This window comes from Schistocerca gregaria, chromosome 5 (assembly GCF_023897955.1).
Source record: "Schistocerca gregaria isolate iqSchGreg1 chromosome 5, iqSchGreg1.2, whole genome shotgun sequence".
NCBI classification, from domain to species: Eukaryota; Metazoa; Arthropoda; class Insecta; order Orthoptera; family Acrididae; genus Schistocerca; species Schistocerca gregaria.
Window position 1 is genome coordinate 483,884,495 of NC_064924.1, and position 18,659 is coordinate 483,903,153.

At 43.4% G+C, this 18,659-nt stretch overlaps 1 protein-coding gene across 1 annotated transcript in view; it reads left to right on the forward strand.

Moving 5' to 3' along the window:
- LOC126273393 (mucin-4-like) overlaps positions 1-18,085 on the forward strand; it is a 105,779-nt gene extending 87,694 nt beyond the window's left edge. The window contains exon 2 of the mRNA XM_049976946.1: positions 7,523-18,085. Within this exon, the coding sequence (XP_049832903.1) occupies positions 7,523-14,493 (6,971 nt within the window). The 3' untranslated portion in view covers positions 14,494-18,085. The remainder of the gene's footprint in view (positions 1-7,522) is intronic.
- Positions 18,086-18,659: the final 574 nt, after the last annotated feature.

An 18,659-nucleotide genomic window follows, 5' to 3' on the forward strand; every position in this document is an offset into this window, starting at 1 on the left:
TAGTTATCGTAATAAAAAATAATCAAGTCACATGCAAAGTTTATTTAAACTGATTATATACATATACAAGGAAATACCATCTTATACTATATAAAAAAGTTACAATTGCGCTCTCTTCTTTAAATGATAAATTCTATGCGCCTATTCGAGATCACTAGAATGACCATGACTTTTCTCGTAGGTATGTGTTAGCTGTCGATGTGCCAGACAGGAACGTATAAAATACGATGACGCGGACGCTTGTGCTACACAGGAAAGGACAAATACTCGATAACTCGATTCAGTCGAATCGATTGATGAAAGAAACAAACGAATAGCGTGTGGGCTGTCTGGTGGGGGCGCAGCGGGTGGCAATGCGGGCGGCCACGCAAGTGGGGGGGGGGGGGGGGGGAGGGGAGACCCCTAGCCTGACCAATCAAATCCATTTCAGTTTTGGATGGGTTGAGGCTTAACCCTATTTCCTGCGCCCATTGTGATAGTACACACAGGCTGGTATTGGTTTTGCACTTATTTATAGCTCGAGGTGACCATCATACATGTGATATTTGCAGGAGGACAAACTAATGACACATCACTTACGTACAATGAAAAGGGTGTAGGACCTAATACCGTATCTTGGTGGACTTCGGATACTTACTGCCCGCCTCCATTGTGAATTTACGCTCCCAGACATGACGCATTGCTTGCGAAACGTCAGGAATGAACGAAACTATTGCACTGCGCTTGGCGAGGAATTTAGGCTGTTAAGTTTCTCAGTAAAATGTCGAAGTCGACAGTGACAAAGGCTTTGCTGAAGTCTAAGAAGCACATGACAGTTGCCTCTTGTGTATCCACGACAAGCTTCAGGCCATCTGTTACCTTCATTAAGGCAGTTGTTGTGCTGCGATGTTTGCGGTAGGCTGATCGGTATTCGTCTGGTAGGCTGTTTGTGGTTGGGTAGTTTGTTAGCTGGTCGTGGACCACGCATTTGACAGTACAGGAACAATGCGTATAGGAGAATAATCAGACTATGCTGTGGCAGCTACCGTTTTCGGTAGTGTTTCGAGGCCTCCATGGAAAAAACTTGTTGCTAAGGAGTGGTTGGAAATATTTATCTAAGTGGGCAATAGTGGGTCAAGAATAAGCTTCGTCGTTTGCACTGTGGTGTTATCGTGTCCAGTAGATGCTGATCAGACGCACATGATTGCTTTTTTTTGACGGTATCGAAAGTACAGTAATGTCCTACAGAGAGAATTTTTCGTGGCTACAGTCGTTTACACGCATGAAGTCTCTGCTACGTTTGTGGGGCAATTGTAATTGTAGGTAATGTGAAATAACTTTCCAGTTCTTCAGCTGGCGCAATGGGATGAGCTGAAGCTTTTGCTTTGCTTTGGTTTTGCTTATCCACTCCCCTTCCCTTTCGTTTTGGTTCCCTTTCCGACCAGTCCTTCACGAATTCAACAGCCCACTTGATTCCTGATCTTGTCCCACTCGCTGACTCAAGTTCTCTTTTTGTAATTCTAACCATATTCCTCCTAATCACATGTCCTGCAAGTCTTGCCCTTTCTACTCTAATTTCTTCTCATATTCTCCCAAAGTTCCGATGATACAAATTACAAACAAAATATACTTATTGTTCTCAATATGATGGCAGCGTACATACATTATTTTTTACGTTTTCATATATAATTTATAGATAAAGAAAAAGTATAATTCATTGTGTTCTCCATAAAAAATATCAGGTATATTAGACCTTAGATGAGGTCTTACAAGTGACGTAACACGTGTGACGAAATTTAGCTGAAAAGTAGCATGTTCTTATAAGTTGCGCAAGTCAATTCTGTTTAGTACGACGTTTCCCCTACCTCCTTAACCCCCCCCCCCCCCCACCCTCACCGTTAGCTCTCTTGTATAAATCTAAATCAAATGCCTTTCACGCAGTACTCTTGTTCTTCGGATATGAGCTAAAGTTGCATTCAGACAACTTAGGCTTTGTCTTTCTGTAGTATTTGTGAATCACCACAGAGGTGTACTGGAATGATTCTTCGTCGAAACTAAAGCTAATTTCTTTCCACACAATTCTCGCAAAGCATACAACTACCGTTGCATGCTTGTATGCTTGTATGGCGTTCAACTGATGTTTAACTCCGAAAAGTCCAAAAAAAAAAAGTCCTTACCACAGCAACCACAAATTTCCTTCTATATATGTTAGAAATTTTTTTTGTTTTTCTTGTTTCTGTTTATTTCTTTCATTGAGTAAAACAACTTTTTAACATTGTTTTGTTTTGCTTAGATTTTGATAGTAATCCGTAGACTAGCAAACTTATAATTCTGCAAGCATTTACTTTGAAAGTCATAGGTTATTTAGTTTGCTTATTCATTTTTTTTTTTGCGAAAGTATTAGTAGATATTGTGAAAGTGAGTCTGTTATATACTAAGCGTGATGTAAGTAATCTAAAAGACGCTTCAATTAAATATTCGAATACTAAGTAATCACGCTGGGTTCTGATCTCAAAGGCTCACCCGTCTACAATGCCCGTTTTTTCCACTGAAACAAAAAAAAAAAATTAATCCTTTGCACTTTTTCGATGATGTAAGCATAATAAGAGAGCAGTGGTTAGATGTGTTGTTTTAATAACAGACATAGCCATTTGCAATCAATACGAATGCTCTAGTATCAGAAAATGCTGATGAGGTCTTTCGTGCGGTATATACTTAAGCACCCGACTCTACGTAATGAAGGAATAATTATGCTAAGAATTTCTGTTTCGGGTTGTCTAAAGCGTCGGTTGCCACAATTTGGTGATATTATATTGATTACGGCTGTTGGGAAGAAACCTAACGGCAATACACCCCACTCCCTCTGTAATCACTTGACTTGATTGGAAGAAATAAAACGTAATTTTGTCAGTTTTCCACTGTGTTCCCACGCTGTGAAACAAAAAACTAGTCGGGCTTTTACCAAGCCTGCACACAAAGGCAAAGCTTCCAGAACACAGCAGTTAATATATCAAAGTTCATACTATTTTACGAAAATCAATGTTTGCATACATAGCGAAGTGCACTTGCTGTCTGCTTCCAGAACAAGGACATGTGTACTGTATAAAAGCACAGTGAATATCAGATCGCCGCTCTTTTCGTCAGTGGAATCCAACGACGCACTGACTGATGCCGTTTTGCTTGACTTCTACAGGGCTTTCGCTACAGTTCTCAATTGTCTTGCAGCGAACAGAATACGAGCTTACGGAATAGCGGACCAACGGATTGCGATTAAATTCAGAAACTCCTAGCAGATAGAACTCATCACACGTCAAAGTAACTTCGGTCGCATCCAAATGAAGTGTACTGATTCGTTACTGTTCTGGATACAGTATAAATGATCTCTTGGGTAAGGTCGAAAGCTCCGTGTGGCTATTTGCGGGTGACGTGTTATACAATTGCACGTTACAACGCTAGAAAACTGTAGCGAAATACAGGAAGATCGACATAGGATGCAGGGCTTGGCAGTTGACTTTTAACATCGACTGACTTGACGTAAAGGGGATAAATACACGGAAAGACCCAATATTATTCGTATGTTTATCGAGAGCTTTACTGTAAAAATTAAGAGGTTGTAGGCAGCAAGAAGAGTCAGGCAAAGGGTTACTCCCTCCTAGCTACATCTCGCGGAATGACCATGACCGGAATATCACACATGACGTACTGAAACTCATTTTAGCGTATCTTTCGATGACTGAAGATTAAAAGGGGAAACGCTATTGGTAACCGAAGTTCAAATGTTCAAACCTGTGTGAAATCTTATAGAACTTAACTGCTAAGGTTATCAGTCCCTAAGCTTACACACTAATTGGCCGGCCGCGGTGGTCTAGCGGTTAAGGCGCTCCGTCCGGAACCGCGAAACTGCTACGGTCGCAGGTTCGAATCCTGCCTCGGGCATGGATGTGTGTGATGTCCTGAGGATAAACACACACACGCAAGCCCGAGGGAGGACTCGAACCTCCACCGGGTTCAAATGGCTCTGAGCACTATGGGACTTAACATCTATGGTCATCAGTCCCCTAGAACTTAGAACTACTTAAACCTAACTAACCTAAGGACATCACACAACACCCAGCCATCACGAGGCAGAGAAAATCCCTGACCCCGCCGGGAATCGAACCCGGGAACTCGGGCGTGGGAAGCGAGAACGCTACCGCACGACCACGAGATGTGGGCGAACCTCCACCGGGACCAGCCGCACAGTCTACGACTGCAGCGCCCAAGACCGCTCGGCTAATCCCGCGCGGCGGTACCCGAAGTTCCCTCCACTGCAGTTCATAAGGTGGCCATCAGAGTGTTGATGCGGATGTAGACGTATACTTCTTACTTTTCTTCTTATTCTTCTTCTTATTATTATTCCTTAGGATTTGTTCCGCATTCTGATGGGATCCTCTGTTTTGGCTCTCTGTCGCTATTGTATCCGATGTTATGTCTGATGAGGGTGCTACCGAGATCTTCTGATCTTCGTGCAGGGTGGCAAGCAATCTGTCTAGATTGTACTACTGGTCATTTACCATGTACTTTCAAACTAATACGAGTCTTTGCCAATGTTCGTGCGTCTACTCTACGAACATGCTCATAGCATTGTAGACGGCTTCTCTCATCTTGCCTACTCTTGGTGTACTCCTCCACATAACTTAAGAACTTTGTCATCTGTGACACGATCGTGCAGTATTGATCCAGGTGTCCACCAGAGCCCGCAGGGAATCTGATGAAAAGTATCTGGACATCTATTAGTGGACGTTAATATTGGATGAGCTTACCATCTGTGACACGATCGTGCAGTATTGATCCAGATGTCCACCAGAGCCTGCTGGGAATCTGATCAAAAGTATCTGGACATCTATTAGTGGACGTTAATATGGGATGTGTCCACCCATCGCCTTTATCACTGCTTGGACTCTGTTGGGGACAATTTTAATGAGATGTCTGAATATCTGTGGTGGAGTGAAAGTTTATTCTTCCTCAAGACCCGAAACCAGGTAAGGTGGAGCCTGAAGTGAAGTCGACGTTCTAGAGTGTCCATTGGATTAGAGTCGGAGCTCTGGGCAGGAGAGTCTCTTTCAGGCCTTTTATTGTTCACAAACCATAGCCTCAAAGATGCTGTTTTATTGAGAGGGTCCATTGTCATGCTCATACAAACAGTCACCATCTCCGAATGCTGCAAGATGAAAAATGGTTCAAATGGCTTTGAGCACTATGGGACTTAACTTCTGAGGTCATCAGTCCCCTAGAACTTAGAACTAATTAAGCCTAACTAACCTAAGGATATCACATACATCCATGCCCGAGGCAGGATTCGAACCTGCGACCGTAGCTGTCACGCGGTTCCAGACTGTAGCGCCTAGAACCGATCGGCCATCCCGGCCGGCCTGCAAAATGAGTTCACATTCTTCCACATATAGCGTTTTCCAAAGCACAGTAAACCGACCACACCATGACCGTAAAACACACCCATAATGTAACACCGACGGAGGTGGCGCAGTGGTTAAACACTGGACTTGCATTCGGGAGGACGATGGTTCATTCCCTCGTCCGGCCATCCTGATTTTGGTTTTCCGTGATTTCCCTAAATCGCTCCAGGCAAATGCCGGGATGGTTCCTTTCAAAGGGCACGGCCGACTTCCTTCCCCGTCCTACGCTAATCCGATGAGACCGATGACCTCGCTATCTGGTCTCCTTCCCCAAGACAACCCAAACCATGTAACACTAACTCTTCCGTACTTCACTATTAGCACTACACATGAGGTCAGGCAACGTTCACCAGGCATTCAACAAACAGAACCCTTGCATCGGACTGCCACAGGGTATAGTGTGGTTCCTTACTCCAAATCACTGGTTTTCAGTCATCCATTGTCCACTGGCTTCGTTCCTACACCACATAAAGCGTCGCTTAAGTATTCACTACGGAAACGCGTGGCTTCTGAAGAGTTGCTGGACCACTGTACCTTGTACTTTTTAACTCCACACTCACCATGATGAAAATGACTTCAGAATAGCCAGTTTGTCACAAAATAATAGTTACAGGATTTTTTTGGACATTTATTATTCACAGAGCATTTCGGGCGCTGCACATCTTCAGAATGAAAATAAAACTTTAACAGAAAGCCAATTAACGCCGAAAGAAACATAAAGTTTAGAGTCACTCAGCAAATAACGGCTTGTTCTGCAGATTTGGAGGTCAGTATGCCTCTCCACACCGTGAGACACCTGAACCACCAAAACGATCATGTTCGACAACGCCGAGCGTCCCCTCAATTATGACGAGTGCTGGTATCACGTAATGCATCCTGAAACATTGCCGAACATGATCGTTCTTGTGATCTAGGTGTCATACTATCTGGAGGCATAACGTTGCCATGGGCATACTGACCTCACTATCGTTGAACACGGTCGTACATTCACCAGTTGTACTGTCCAGGGGACCATAATGAATTGCAGTGACATCAGTGTAATTATTATCTTTGAATGAAAGTGTCGTTTCTGTTCGTCTGATTTCGTAATACGGTTAGTTACTTTCTGTACTATACCGTACCAGTTCTATCTATGTATGGTTCAAGTTTCATTGAGCTATGCTTATTGGCAGTGACTCATAATGGAAAAGTTACCTTCTTTCTTAAGTTTTGTACACCATTGTTCTTAGGGTTAATAGTAAGGAGTGATATGAAATTAGGCGAATACTTGAAGTTTGTAGTAAGGAAGCGAATGGAAGGATTCTGCGGAAGAGCAGTGCATCTTAAGGGATTCGCATAGATAGTGTGAGCAGTTCCGGAGTATTGTTTCAGCATTTGGTATGCAGGCGTGACCGCGAATACCGAACGAATTCAGGTATGTGTTGCTATGATCGCTACAGATCGGTATCGCCATTGCGACTATGTAACAGAGACGCTCCTAGGACTTAAATGGGAATATCTGGAAGGAAAATAGCTGGTTTTTGCAAAACCATGTTACGAATAACGGATATTAGAGGAGGGTTTTAAGGCATTTCTGCAGCCATTATCATATATCAGTTATTGGGGTCGTGGGAATAAAACAATATTAGGACGCCTACAGAAGCATATAGATCGTATTATTTTTCTCTCGCGTTTGGATGAGGACAGCAAAGCGATAACACATTGTTACGATGTAAGTTGCACCTATCACTGCACAGTGTCATCCGGAGTATATTCGATGATGCACATAATTGAGGTCCATCAAAATAGTCAACCATGTTCTGAAATTTTCTAACAAATTGAATTATGAGATCCTAGGCTGTGGCTGAGCTGTGCTAATACAGGAGCGTGTAGAAGTTAGGAAGGTAGGAGAGAGTTACGGGCCGAAATGAAGCTTCGAAAGAAAATTCATGACTGTATAGCACATAAAGTAAGAGTATACTGCCCACAAAAAGCAAGGGCACCAGTGTGGCAAACAGTTTAATGTGTCAGGAAGTTTCACACTAGCACACACTTTATTACAGGGTAAAAGTTTCATGTTCATATTTACCAAACTGAGTTTTCTGTTTCAGTTGCCGACGACGCTCAACTCGGAACACTGGCGGAGGATCGGCTTCATGAAGGGGCATTGAACGAGAGTCCAAACTTCAGCCAGCGCAGGCGACCATCTAGATGGCGTTCCAGATCTCCTGAGGTGGTAGGACCAACGGACAGTAGCACAACCCCTTCCCAACCTTCTGTTGACGTAGTGGACAGCCAAGAATTCGGTTCGTCATCCCCACCAGGCAGGCCCTACAGATCACGGACTCTAACCACACAACAGATCAGCAGAAATCGAACATCTACCTATGCTCCAGTATTCAGAAGGCCACAGCACCGTTACGCGCTCAGAGGAAACCATGAACAGAGCAGTTCCACGGCATCCAGGGTGACATTTCCTCTCACCTTTAGTTCAACGACTGCTACTACAGAGGACTCTGAGCGCACCTCTAATTTCAAGGCAACACTCACATCGGCCACAGCAGAGCCAACCGTTGGTAGAGACAACCCAGGTGAAAAGTCACCATTTTCAGAAGATTTTAACAACAGACTCACGGAATCACCTCTTTCTATAGACCTTCCAGTCACTGACAGGCCTCCAGCGCTAACTGAAATCGGCCGAGAAGACGTTTCAAAGAGCACTCATCGATGGACTCTCTCTTCCTCAGCGACTGCATCTGGCTTCGATTCCCGGCGGACCAGCCCTCGAGCAGCCGGTATCAGATCTCTTTTTGGAAGACGCTCTAAACATCGAAGCACGCTACAGCCAGAGCAATACACGAGTCCTTCAACATCACAGTTTAGCACCACTGCTGCAACTCCTTTAATCCGGACAGTACAGCTGGATGGACATGCTCGTGCTGCCCGTGATTATGAAGTGCTCGAGACGACCACCCCGCAAGTTGTTGCAAGGACACCTAGAGGAAGACGGAGGCTGGTCAGTGTTTCTAGGAGAGTACGGCCTATTGACGCGAGTACAGAGGCTACAGTCTCGCCAAGAGGAGACGAGAGACAAGATCAGCGCAGCGTTGTCAGAGTCCAGAAGAGGAGGCGTCCTGTCACCATCGATACCACCACAGTTTCAACAGTTTCTACCACAAAGGTCAGAGATAGCCTTCGAAAGACTAAAGTTTATAAGAGAAGGCGTCCAGTTCCCGCGAATGCTGTCACCACAGAGCCTTCACTTCTGGAGGGTGATGCATCAGGTAACCAACGCGGATATAGACGTGTGCGTCCATCATCACCTCAACAAGAATCAACGAACCAGCAAGGCAGCACGACCAACAGCGAGAGTTACAAACCATCAGCACAAAGCAGTTCCAAATCGGAGGAAACATTTGTAGGAGGTCGAAGAAAAAATGTCGGTAAAGTTAGGGTCAGGGGAAGAAGGCCATTGTTGAGCGATTCTGAAACAGGTGTTGGATCTTCTGAGAAGGCAGTTGAAGGTGAGGGATTTGGAACTGTACTGACGGCAACTGTGGAAACACCACAAAGTACTACTTCAGTGGTACAAGAAGTTCCTAAACCTCACGCTCCACCCTCCATGAGCACCACAATAGAGGCCACAACCAGCAGACGAGTGCTTTCACGTTCAAGACGCCCATTTTTTGGTATCCGCCGAGCCGTAGCACCCAGTATAGCTCCTTCAGTTCAAGCAGAACCCGTCTCCTCTACGACCCCCTCTAGTCTTCAGGAGGAGAATAATACTGCTGACTCTCTGACATCTTACACTCCAACAGAAAGGGGGGACACTATCACAGAAGGAACGACTGTAGAATGGATCAACATGTCCACCATTTCACCCACCAATCAGTCTACTACACAGATCACTGGCGACACCGTATCAGAGGATGAGGGAGGCCAGTCAGAACAATTCACTGCAAAATTTGGAGGAGCCAAGGGACGTCACCCTGGAAGGAGAGTCGGCCTCGGGAGCAAGTATTCGAAAGAACAACGAAAAACCACCCCTGAGCCTAATAGAATTGGCCTAACTTCTGAAAGAACTAAAGCATCTAAAGTGAGTACTACCAGCGAGCGACCGACTGGAAATATTTCAGACCGTTTTGTAAAATCGAGGACGCTGAACTCACTGAGAAATAGGAAACCGATATCGCTCCTTCGACGGAATAACGTGAGCAACATAACTGAAGCGCTGACAGCTGCCAACAAGTCCTTGGACGAGCACACGGTTGAGACTGAGAGCCCTGTCGCCACAGATGGTGGATCAGCGAGTTTTCTGAATATGTCTGTGGTGGACAATAACATCACAACTGATTCTCCAGCACCAACCACAATTAAGGGTAAAGATCGTTTGAAGAAAATTAAGAGACCTCTGGCAGTAACAAAAACAGGAGGTCCTCCAAAGTTACCTGTTCTCAAGAAGATTTCGTCGAACTTCACAGAAGATGAAAAAGCCGAGACCTCAACGATATCTGAAAAAGGGACGCGACTCAAGGGCAGGAAACCGACCAGCCTTGATAAGCTACTAAAAATGAGAAGGCCTCTTCCAACATTACTGAGGAAATCTCAAAACGAGTTTGTATCACCTGCACCTGAGAATGTCGAGGGCAGCAGCAACAGCGAAACAAGAAGCGCAATCAGTACTTTACCAACATCAGCAGATACCACCCCAGGTCAAACGACTGCAGACGAAATTGAAACCACTACTGCCGCAGCTGCCACTTCTTCTTTGCAGACGAATATAGACGACGGTGTTCCAAACGGGACCAGGAAGCTGCCGAAAGGATTTAAACCGCCACGTTTCAGGCCTACCCTTGGTGAACCGAGAAAAATTGGGATCAAGGATACACCTAGACAAGGTGTACGGGTTCGACCTCGCCTTACACCCTCAAGTGCTGTGAAGAAAGGAGTTAATGGTACTCAAGCGACAGCTCCATTGAAAACTGGACTCTTCGGCAACAGGAGACCCTTTTCTGGTTTAAAACCATCCTTGCTCAAGTCGACGGGCAGGTTAAACAAGAAACCAACTGACTCTGCTGACGAGAACACCGAAATACCAACAACGTCAGTGAAAGGAACGACAGAAGCTTACAATGCCTCACTAAAAGTGGCAGATAAAGTGATAAAAGATTTTGGTGTCAACACTGCCTCAACAGTGGACGATGAGGAAGTTCAGAATGTGACCACCGACAGACCCACTGTAACTACAGAAGAAACAGCTACGTTTCAGGCAAAGAACGACAGTCTAGGAAACGAAGCGGGGGAAACCTTAGATTCACTAGTAGATACCTCCTTGTCCCCACTGGAGGAGAGCAGTACCACCACGAGGAAAACTTTCTTCTTTCCCAGGGCGGGAGGCCGTGGCAGTGACAAGTCTTCCAAGCTCAAGAGTCTCCAGAAACTACTATCGGTGCTTCGTCAGAAATCTAATGGTGGAGTCGCAAGTACTACAGTGAAATCCGATACTGAAACAGTGCATCCGACGCCAGAGGTGCCGAGCGAACTGACCAGTGATTCGGCAGGCGGTCGTCCATCGGATCTTCAGAGCACCGTTTCTCAAACAGAAATACCTATTTTGGGGGCAAACACTGTTTCTTATGGTGACGATCTTAAAACAACAGACACAACTGAAGAATCCACTTTTACAACAGTAATAGAAACTACTGTTGTGCCTGTTGTTCGCGAAGGCAAGGCCAGTCGGTTGGGAATTACGGAGAATTACGGGAATACATTCCTGCAGCCCTCTATGACGACAGAGGCTACTGCTTTTTCTGTAACTGAGAAGTCAGGTACCGAAGACAACACTACAGTGGTAACGAAGATATTTGAGGCCGAAACGGAAACGACCTTCCCGGAAACAACCACAGAAAGCGGTGGGAGACTGGTGCTGGAAGGATCCGATTCTTTGGATGGCGAGAACAGTGGAATGAAATGTATGTCAGGGGAATCAATGACTACCAATGAGCACTTGAGTTCTGTGCAGACAGGGGAAAAAATGAAGGATAACGCTAGTGGCCTTTGTGGTAAGGATGTTAGGACTGGCACCACGGAATTGCCCCTCTCTGGTACAAAGAGACCGGATGACGTTCCACCCACTCTCGAATCCAGCACAGAAGTACTACATCAGTCGACAACCACGGTTTATGCAGAAACCGCAACAGTAACTGAACCATCGCTAACGTTCCAGATGGCAACACTGTTGCCAGAGTTGATCGTTCCAGAAGTTCGGAAGGAACCCACCAGCACGGAAACTACTGAGGGCACTGCACCAGGATCAAAGAGCCAACGTTTTCCTCTCACAGACATTGTACTGCATAATTTGACGAAGGCCATCAGCCAACTGGCGAATGAGATCGATTCAGTGTACACACACATCAATGTTGCTAGCGAGTTCACGTTAGCACCTACGACAGATTTACCAAACATTACTGAGCAAGCAACTCATGCAAGCGTAGAACTGAATACCCCCATTTCTCCTGGCATAGAAAATGCAGTTTTGACAACAGAAACGCCGATCGCAACGGATACTGTGACTGCAGAAACACTACCGCAACAATTTAGCACTACATCCGAGACAACTACAACCGAGGTTAATACGGAAGACCCTGGTACTAGTATCGGAACTACTGTAGAGAATACTTACAGTGCTGTTGTAAAAGTAACTGAACTTCCAACTGCGACTACTGCAGTACTAGAAGAAGTGACAGTGCCTGCCGCAGACGCTGTGAATGCAGAAACAGTGCCGCAACAGTATCACACCACATCCGAAACTACAACCCATGCTAGTACGGAAGATCCTGCTACTGCAATCGGAGCCACTGTGCAGAATATTTACAGTGCCGTTGTCAAAGAAACTGAACTTCCCACAGCGACAACTGCAGTACCCGTAGAAACCAAAGTGCTTTCCGGAATGGACCTTGAGCAAAGCACTACTTCCATTCAAGGGCGTAACTTATTCACGAAGAGTGTGCATACAGATAAGGCACTGGCTACCACTGAGGTCTCTGACATGTGGATAGGAGTCACATCTGGAAATGTAACTGAAGTTTACGAAACTACGGCAACACAAACTGAGAGTCCAGATTCAGAGGCGACTGAAGGAAACTTGTCTGATAATTCACTTCCCACTACAAGTCCCATTACAGAAGAAAACGGAAGAAACATAACAAAATTTGTGAATGGGGCGCTCACAGATTTTTCTGACGACCAGTCAGAATTTGATTCGAGTTTTTCAAGAGGAAAGACCAGCATCGTCCCGGCAGTTGATGAGTTCCGAACAGCAGATACGACTGTAGCCCCAGATCTGTCGACCACAGCCCTTGTGCTTGAGGTGCAAGGAGATGACAGAGGATACTCAACCATTGATGACGTAGTAACATATGACAACGGTGTGTCCACTGTAATGCCAGAGTATGATGCGTTTAATGATGTTAACAACTCGTACACAGTAAAGGTCGACCAAGGAGCATTGTTGGGTTTCGCATCAGGAGAGGAACAAGAAAATCTTACTATAGAATCTTCGGCCAATAACGGCACCACGGAAGCAACCGTTTACCAAACTCGGCAACCGGTCACGAATGAGGCAGTGACAGAGCTGGTGACGGAAAGTGAGACTCTTGAACCTTCTACCCTGAAGAATTCAGACGTCAATGACACTGCTGTAAGTGATTCAAATTCTATTTTGGGTTATGAAATGGCTACTGATCCTGACACTGTTACAGCCGAGGTGACTGAAGAAGGTTTATCATCGACCACGGTTCAGACAATCAAGCCCGAAGAGAACGATCTAAAAGCGAACGAAGTAAAGTTTGACGACAGCTTATACCTGCCAACAACACAGGTTAAATACGCATCACCGACCCAAAGATTGGAACCCACTAACACCGATTCGTCTGTCAGCACAACGACAGAACCCAACCCTTATGTATCTGGCTCCAGAATAAATCCAGCAGAAGAAATGGCTACATACAGCTCTCTTCTAGATACTGCATCAACAGCAAATGCTTTCGCTGAAGATGAGAATACGGTATCACCCGGAGACATCACTTCACCAGCAGTTTCAGATAACACTGTAACAGCCAGTACCCCAACCGAGCCTGGTAGTCATCTGCCCGAAAAGACCACCTCTCTGACTCATTTTGGAGACGAAATTACGACAGAGTCTACTTCAGTCGCTGACGATTCAGAGCTACTTGAAAACTACGCTTCTTCTGGTCCGTTTTACATTCAGGCGGTCACTTCATTCAATTCTTTACTGGGCGAGAGAGCCCATTTTCATAAAGAGACCACTTCATCTCCATTTTCTGATCCACTGATCACCTCCATGGACAACGAAGATGACCGAAATGAAGGTCCTTCTGCATGGCACTCTTCATTCGCAGAATCTGAAAGCACAACGGCCGATCATGACACCTCATTTTCACCTACAGTTACTGACGCTTTTCCAATGACGTCAGAAACTGTAGCTGGCGTAACTGATGTTACGTCAGTTCAGTTCAGTAACACCAAACAGGACTCCAGAGAAGACGATGACGTGGTAAAATACCGAGATATTGAACATAATTCAATCTACACAGATGTTTCCACGCCAACTTTTGTAGATAGTGTCCAATCAACTACACCGCTATCTGCGAGTAATTACACTGAACAATGGACGGAGAGAATCGAAAACAATGGTACTGTCAATCAAGATGATATAGTCACTGGAATTACTGAGGCAAGCTTCATATATACGGACACCACGAAATCACCGTCTCCAGATTCTGAAGACAACAATCACCAGTTACTAACCACTGGAGCTGCGACACAGTCACAAACAGAAAATGGTCTTGCTACTTACTGGACAGAATCCGTTGAGTCCGCGGCGACAGATACCCTGCTTTCAAGAGAAGTCGAGCCCCTAACGTCCGATACAAAGGATATAAGCGAAAGTTCCTTTAGTGATAACAGCACAAACTACGCAAGTCCAGATGATGAAAGTCTACACGGAAACGGTAATGGGAGGTTCCCAGCTCTGGACATCAACACCCTTGCTCCTTCTTGACGTTTCCAACTTCAGTAAAATTGCGTTTTCCTTCCATAGTACAAATTCTCTTCTTAATGTGAGCATGAGCAAGAAGAGGGAGGATTAAGATGCGGAACTGTACTAAAGTGAATGTATCGCTCTTGTCGACCTGTGCTCATACGTCCGGTCGGGCGAGAGTGCTGAGTGTTATTTCGCCACGAAGAGCGTTTGGTGTTTGCCAGGCACAGAAGGTGCTCCAATTAAACATTTGTTTTTATTTGTACATCACTGCCTGATGTCCACTGCATTTACAAGACTGAGACTTTTTTTTAAAAAAATAAGATTCTATGTTAGCATAAGATTTGCAGTTGATAGGTGTGTACCTCTATCGAGCAAGGGAGCTCATGTGCAGTATTAAGATATTTGTTTTGAATACTGTCTGTACACATGGTTGATGTGTACTGAGCCATCTGCAATAAGCTTTCGGAATATACCGACACAACGTAGGTGGCTAACGTAATGAAATTTGTGCCAGTGCGAGGTAAACCGAAGGTGTTGTGCAGCTCGCAGCAACATTTATTAACTGCTGTTTGCTGTAAAGGACGAACACACACAGTAATATTTACATCCATTACGTACCATAATGCAGACACTGTTACACGTGATTAAATTTTTGCATACTAATCGCAAGTGAGTTTTCGATCTCCCGTATAAACATCAGTGTAAGCCCTCGATGTTTCCTACTATAAAATTTGTCAACTGCCAGTCCGTTAATTTATAGAAAATTCATATTCACGTGCCTAATTAGTTTTAACCTCTAAGGAAACTATCACAGCTGAGACTGTAGGAATAAGATAGTCAACAGTAAATTAGCTATAAGTTCAACCTCTTTAGACGAATGTGAGAATGCTAAGAAAAGTGAAACCCATATCAAGAGGGAAAGTGAATTTCATATACAGCATAGTTTAACGAGGATGAAATAGAATAAATTTAAAATCAAGTTAGACAATTAGTGTATGTTGAGTGCTCCATATAGCACCTCATTTGGTAATACTTTGGTACGATAAGTTAACTACCTGAAAATCTATTTCATCTACGGGAATTTTTATGCTTCGTGATTGTTCCTTGATTTGTGACAGTTTCAAAACTGTATTCAGTTAATGACCAATCCCACAGAGCGTATTTAATTCATCTACGTTTGTGACTTATTTCAATACAAAAATAAATTCTTTCATAAAAGCGTTTTATTACTCTCCATATATTAGTATCGGGCAAACAATAATGCGCCCAATGATGAGAAAATTTCCCGCCATGTCACCCGTGTACGTATCTAGCAAGTCACTCAAGTCATCTGCTGGTTCATCATCATCATCATCATTTAAGACTGATTATGCCTTTCAGCGTTCAGTCTGGAACATAGCCCCCTTATAAAATTCCTCCATGACCCCCTATTCAGTGCTAACATTAGTGTCTCTTCTGATGTTAAACCTATTACTTCAAAATCATTCTTAACCGAATCCAGGTACCTTCTCCTTTGTCTGCCCCGACTCCTCCTACCCTCTACTGCTGAACCCATGAATCTCTTGGGTAACCTTGCTTCTCCCATGCGTGTAACCTGACCTCACCATCTAAGACTGTTTGCCCTGACTGCTACATCTATAGAGTTCATTCCCAGTTTTTCTTTGATTTCCTCAATGTGGACACCCTCCTGCCATTGTTCCCATCTACTAGTACCTGCAATCACCCTAGCTACTTTCATATCCGTAACCTAAACCTTTTTGATGAGGTAATCTGAATCCACCCAGCTTTCGCTCCCATACAACAAAGCTGGTCTAAAGATTGAACGGTGCATAGATAACTTAGTCTTGGTGCTGACTTCCTTCTTGCAGAAGAGATTAGATCGTAGCTGAGCGCTCACCGCATTAGCTTTGCTACACCTCGCTTCCAGTTCTTTCACTATGTTGCCATCCTGTGAGAATATGCATCCTAAGTACTTGAAACCGTCCACCTGTTTTAACTTTGTTCCTCCTATTTGCCACTCAGTCCGTTTATATTTCATTACCACTGAAATTACTTTCGTTTTGGAGATGCTAATCTTAATACAGTAGTCCTTACATTTATGATCTAGCTCTGAAATATTACTTTACAAACTTTGAATCGAATCTGCAATTACAACTAAGTCATCCGCATATGCAAGACTGCTTATTTTGTGTTCACAAATCTTAATCTCACCCAGCCAGTCTATTGTTTTCAACATATGATCCATAAATAATATGAACAACAGTGGAGACACGTTGCAGCCTTGTCTTACCCCTCAAACTACTCTGAACCATGAACTGAATTTACCCTCAACTCTAACTGCTGCCTGACTATCCATGTAAAGACCTTTAATTGCTTGCAAAAGTTTGCCTCCTATTCCATAATCTCGTAGAACAGACAATAACTTCCTCCTAGGAACCCGGTCATATGCCTTTTCTAGATCTATAAAGCATAGATACTATTCCCTGTTCCACTCATAACACTTTTCCATTATTTGCCGCAAGCTAAAGATCTGGTCCTGACAACCTCTAAGAGGCCTAAACCCTCACTGATTTTCACCCAATTGGTCTTCAACTAATACTCGCACTTTCCTTTCAACGATACCTGAGAAGATTTTACCCACAACGCTGATTAAAGAAATACCTCTGTAGTTGTTACAATCTTTTCTGTTTCCATGTTTAAAGATTGGTGTGATTACTGCTTTTGTTCAGTCTGATGGAACCTGTCCCAACTCCCAGGCCATTTCAATTATCCCGTGTAGCCATTTAAGACCTGACATTCTACTGAATTTGATGAGTTCCGACTTAATTTCATCCACCGCATCCGCTTTATTGCACTACAATCTATTGACCATTTTCTCTACTTCCTCAAATGTGATCCTATTTCCATCATCATTCCTATCCCATTCTACCTCGAAATCTGAAACATTATTGATCGTATTTTCACCTACATTGAGCAACTCTTCAAAATATTCCCTCCATCTGTCCAAGGCATCCACAGGATTCACCAGCTGTTTTCCTGACCTTGTTACATTTTAAATTTGCCCAGCGAATGTTTTGACCATATAAAGCAGGATGGAGTTCTAATGGACTTATTTTATTGTCAACATATGTCTTACATTTAGTTTCTTTTCATCAATAGGTTGTGTTATTTAAGAAAAAGTATTGAAAAAGATATGGACTCACAAGTAGCTTTCAAAAGACAATATTTTAATGTGAATTACTGATTTGCGAGTTGCAATATGAACTGCTTCGCCTGAGTCACAGATAAAAGGAATAATTGTGTCGTAAAAAGAAATTCTTTTTATTTGGATGAGGATATTAATCTCATCATGCTCTGTTGTTGTAATTTTATAAATTACACAATTTTCACATTTTTATGTGATATAAATTATGTCACTTGTAAATACTCTATTTTTTAAGTGTTCAACCGGTAGATATTATTATTTTTTTTGAAATAAAGCACTTTTGATAATATTCATTTATCATGTAATTCTGTCATATCACTGTAATGCCTTAAAAGTTACGTCAAGTAACTGACTGTTTCACTATGAATGTTATTAATGTCATTGCACGATACAAAATTAATTGTTTAGCTACCAAAACTACCATGATTACCTCCTTGTAACTTTATTCGTTGTGATTATTTATTTGCTAATCCTCTTTTTCTCCTCAAGACCTGTTGAAAAACGTATTACGTATTTGTGTACACATAACATTCATTTTATTGAGAAACAGAAATGAAGATCTTTAATACAATTTTGTAGTAATGTAATCTACTATGGGCCTTAACAGGGTTTTAACATTCAAAGGTGCTCGAAGTGGTGCCTATGGACATTGGTACTCTTGCGAAATTCCCTCTTTGTGGTAAATCTCAGTAACTCACCAAACCAATTGTGGGTAGGTCACTCCGACGAGAACTATGCTACGAATTTATTATGCATGTCTTCTAACGGATGAAGCGATTTTTAGGCCTTATGTATACATCATGAAGTGGAGGAAATACACTGTAATTTAATATGACAGGAAGTTATTTAACAAAAACAGTCTTTCATTCATATATTCTAATTTATTCATTAAAATGTAGATGACCACAAATCATGAAAGGAAGGCCAACGCCGTTTACTAATGTTATGTGTATGGTAACTCTGATTAGCGATTACATAG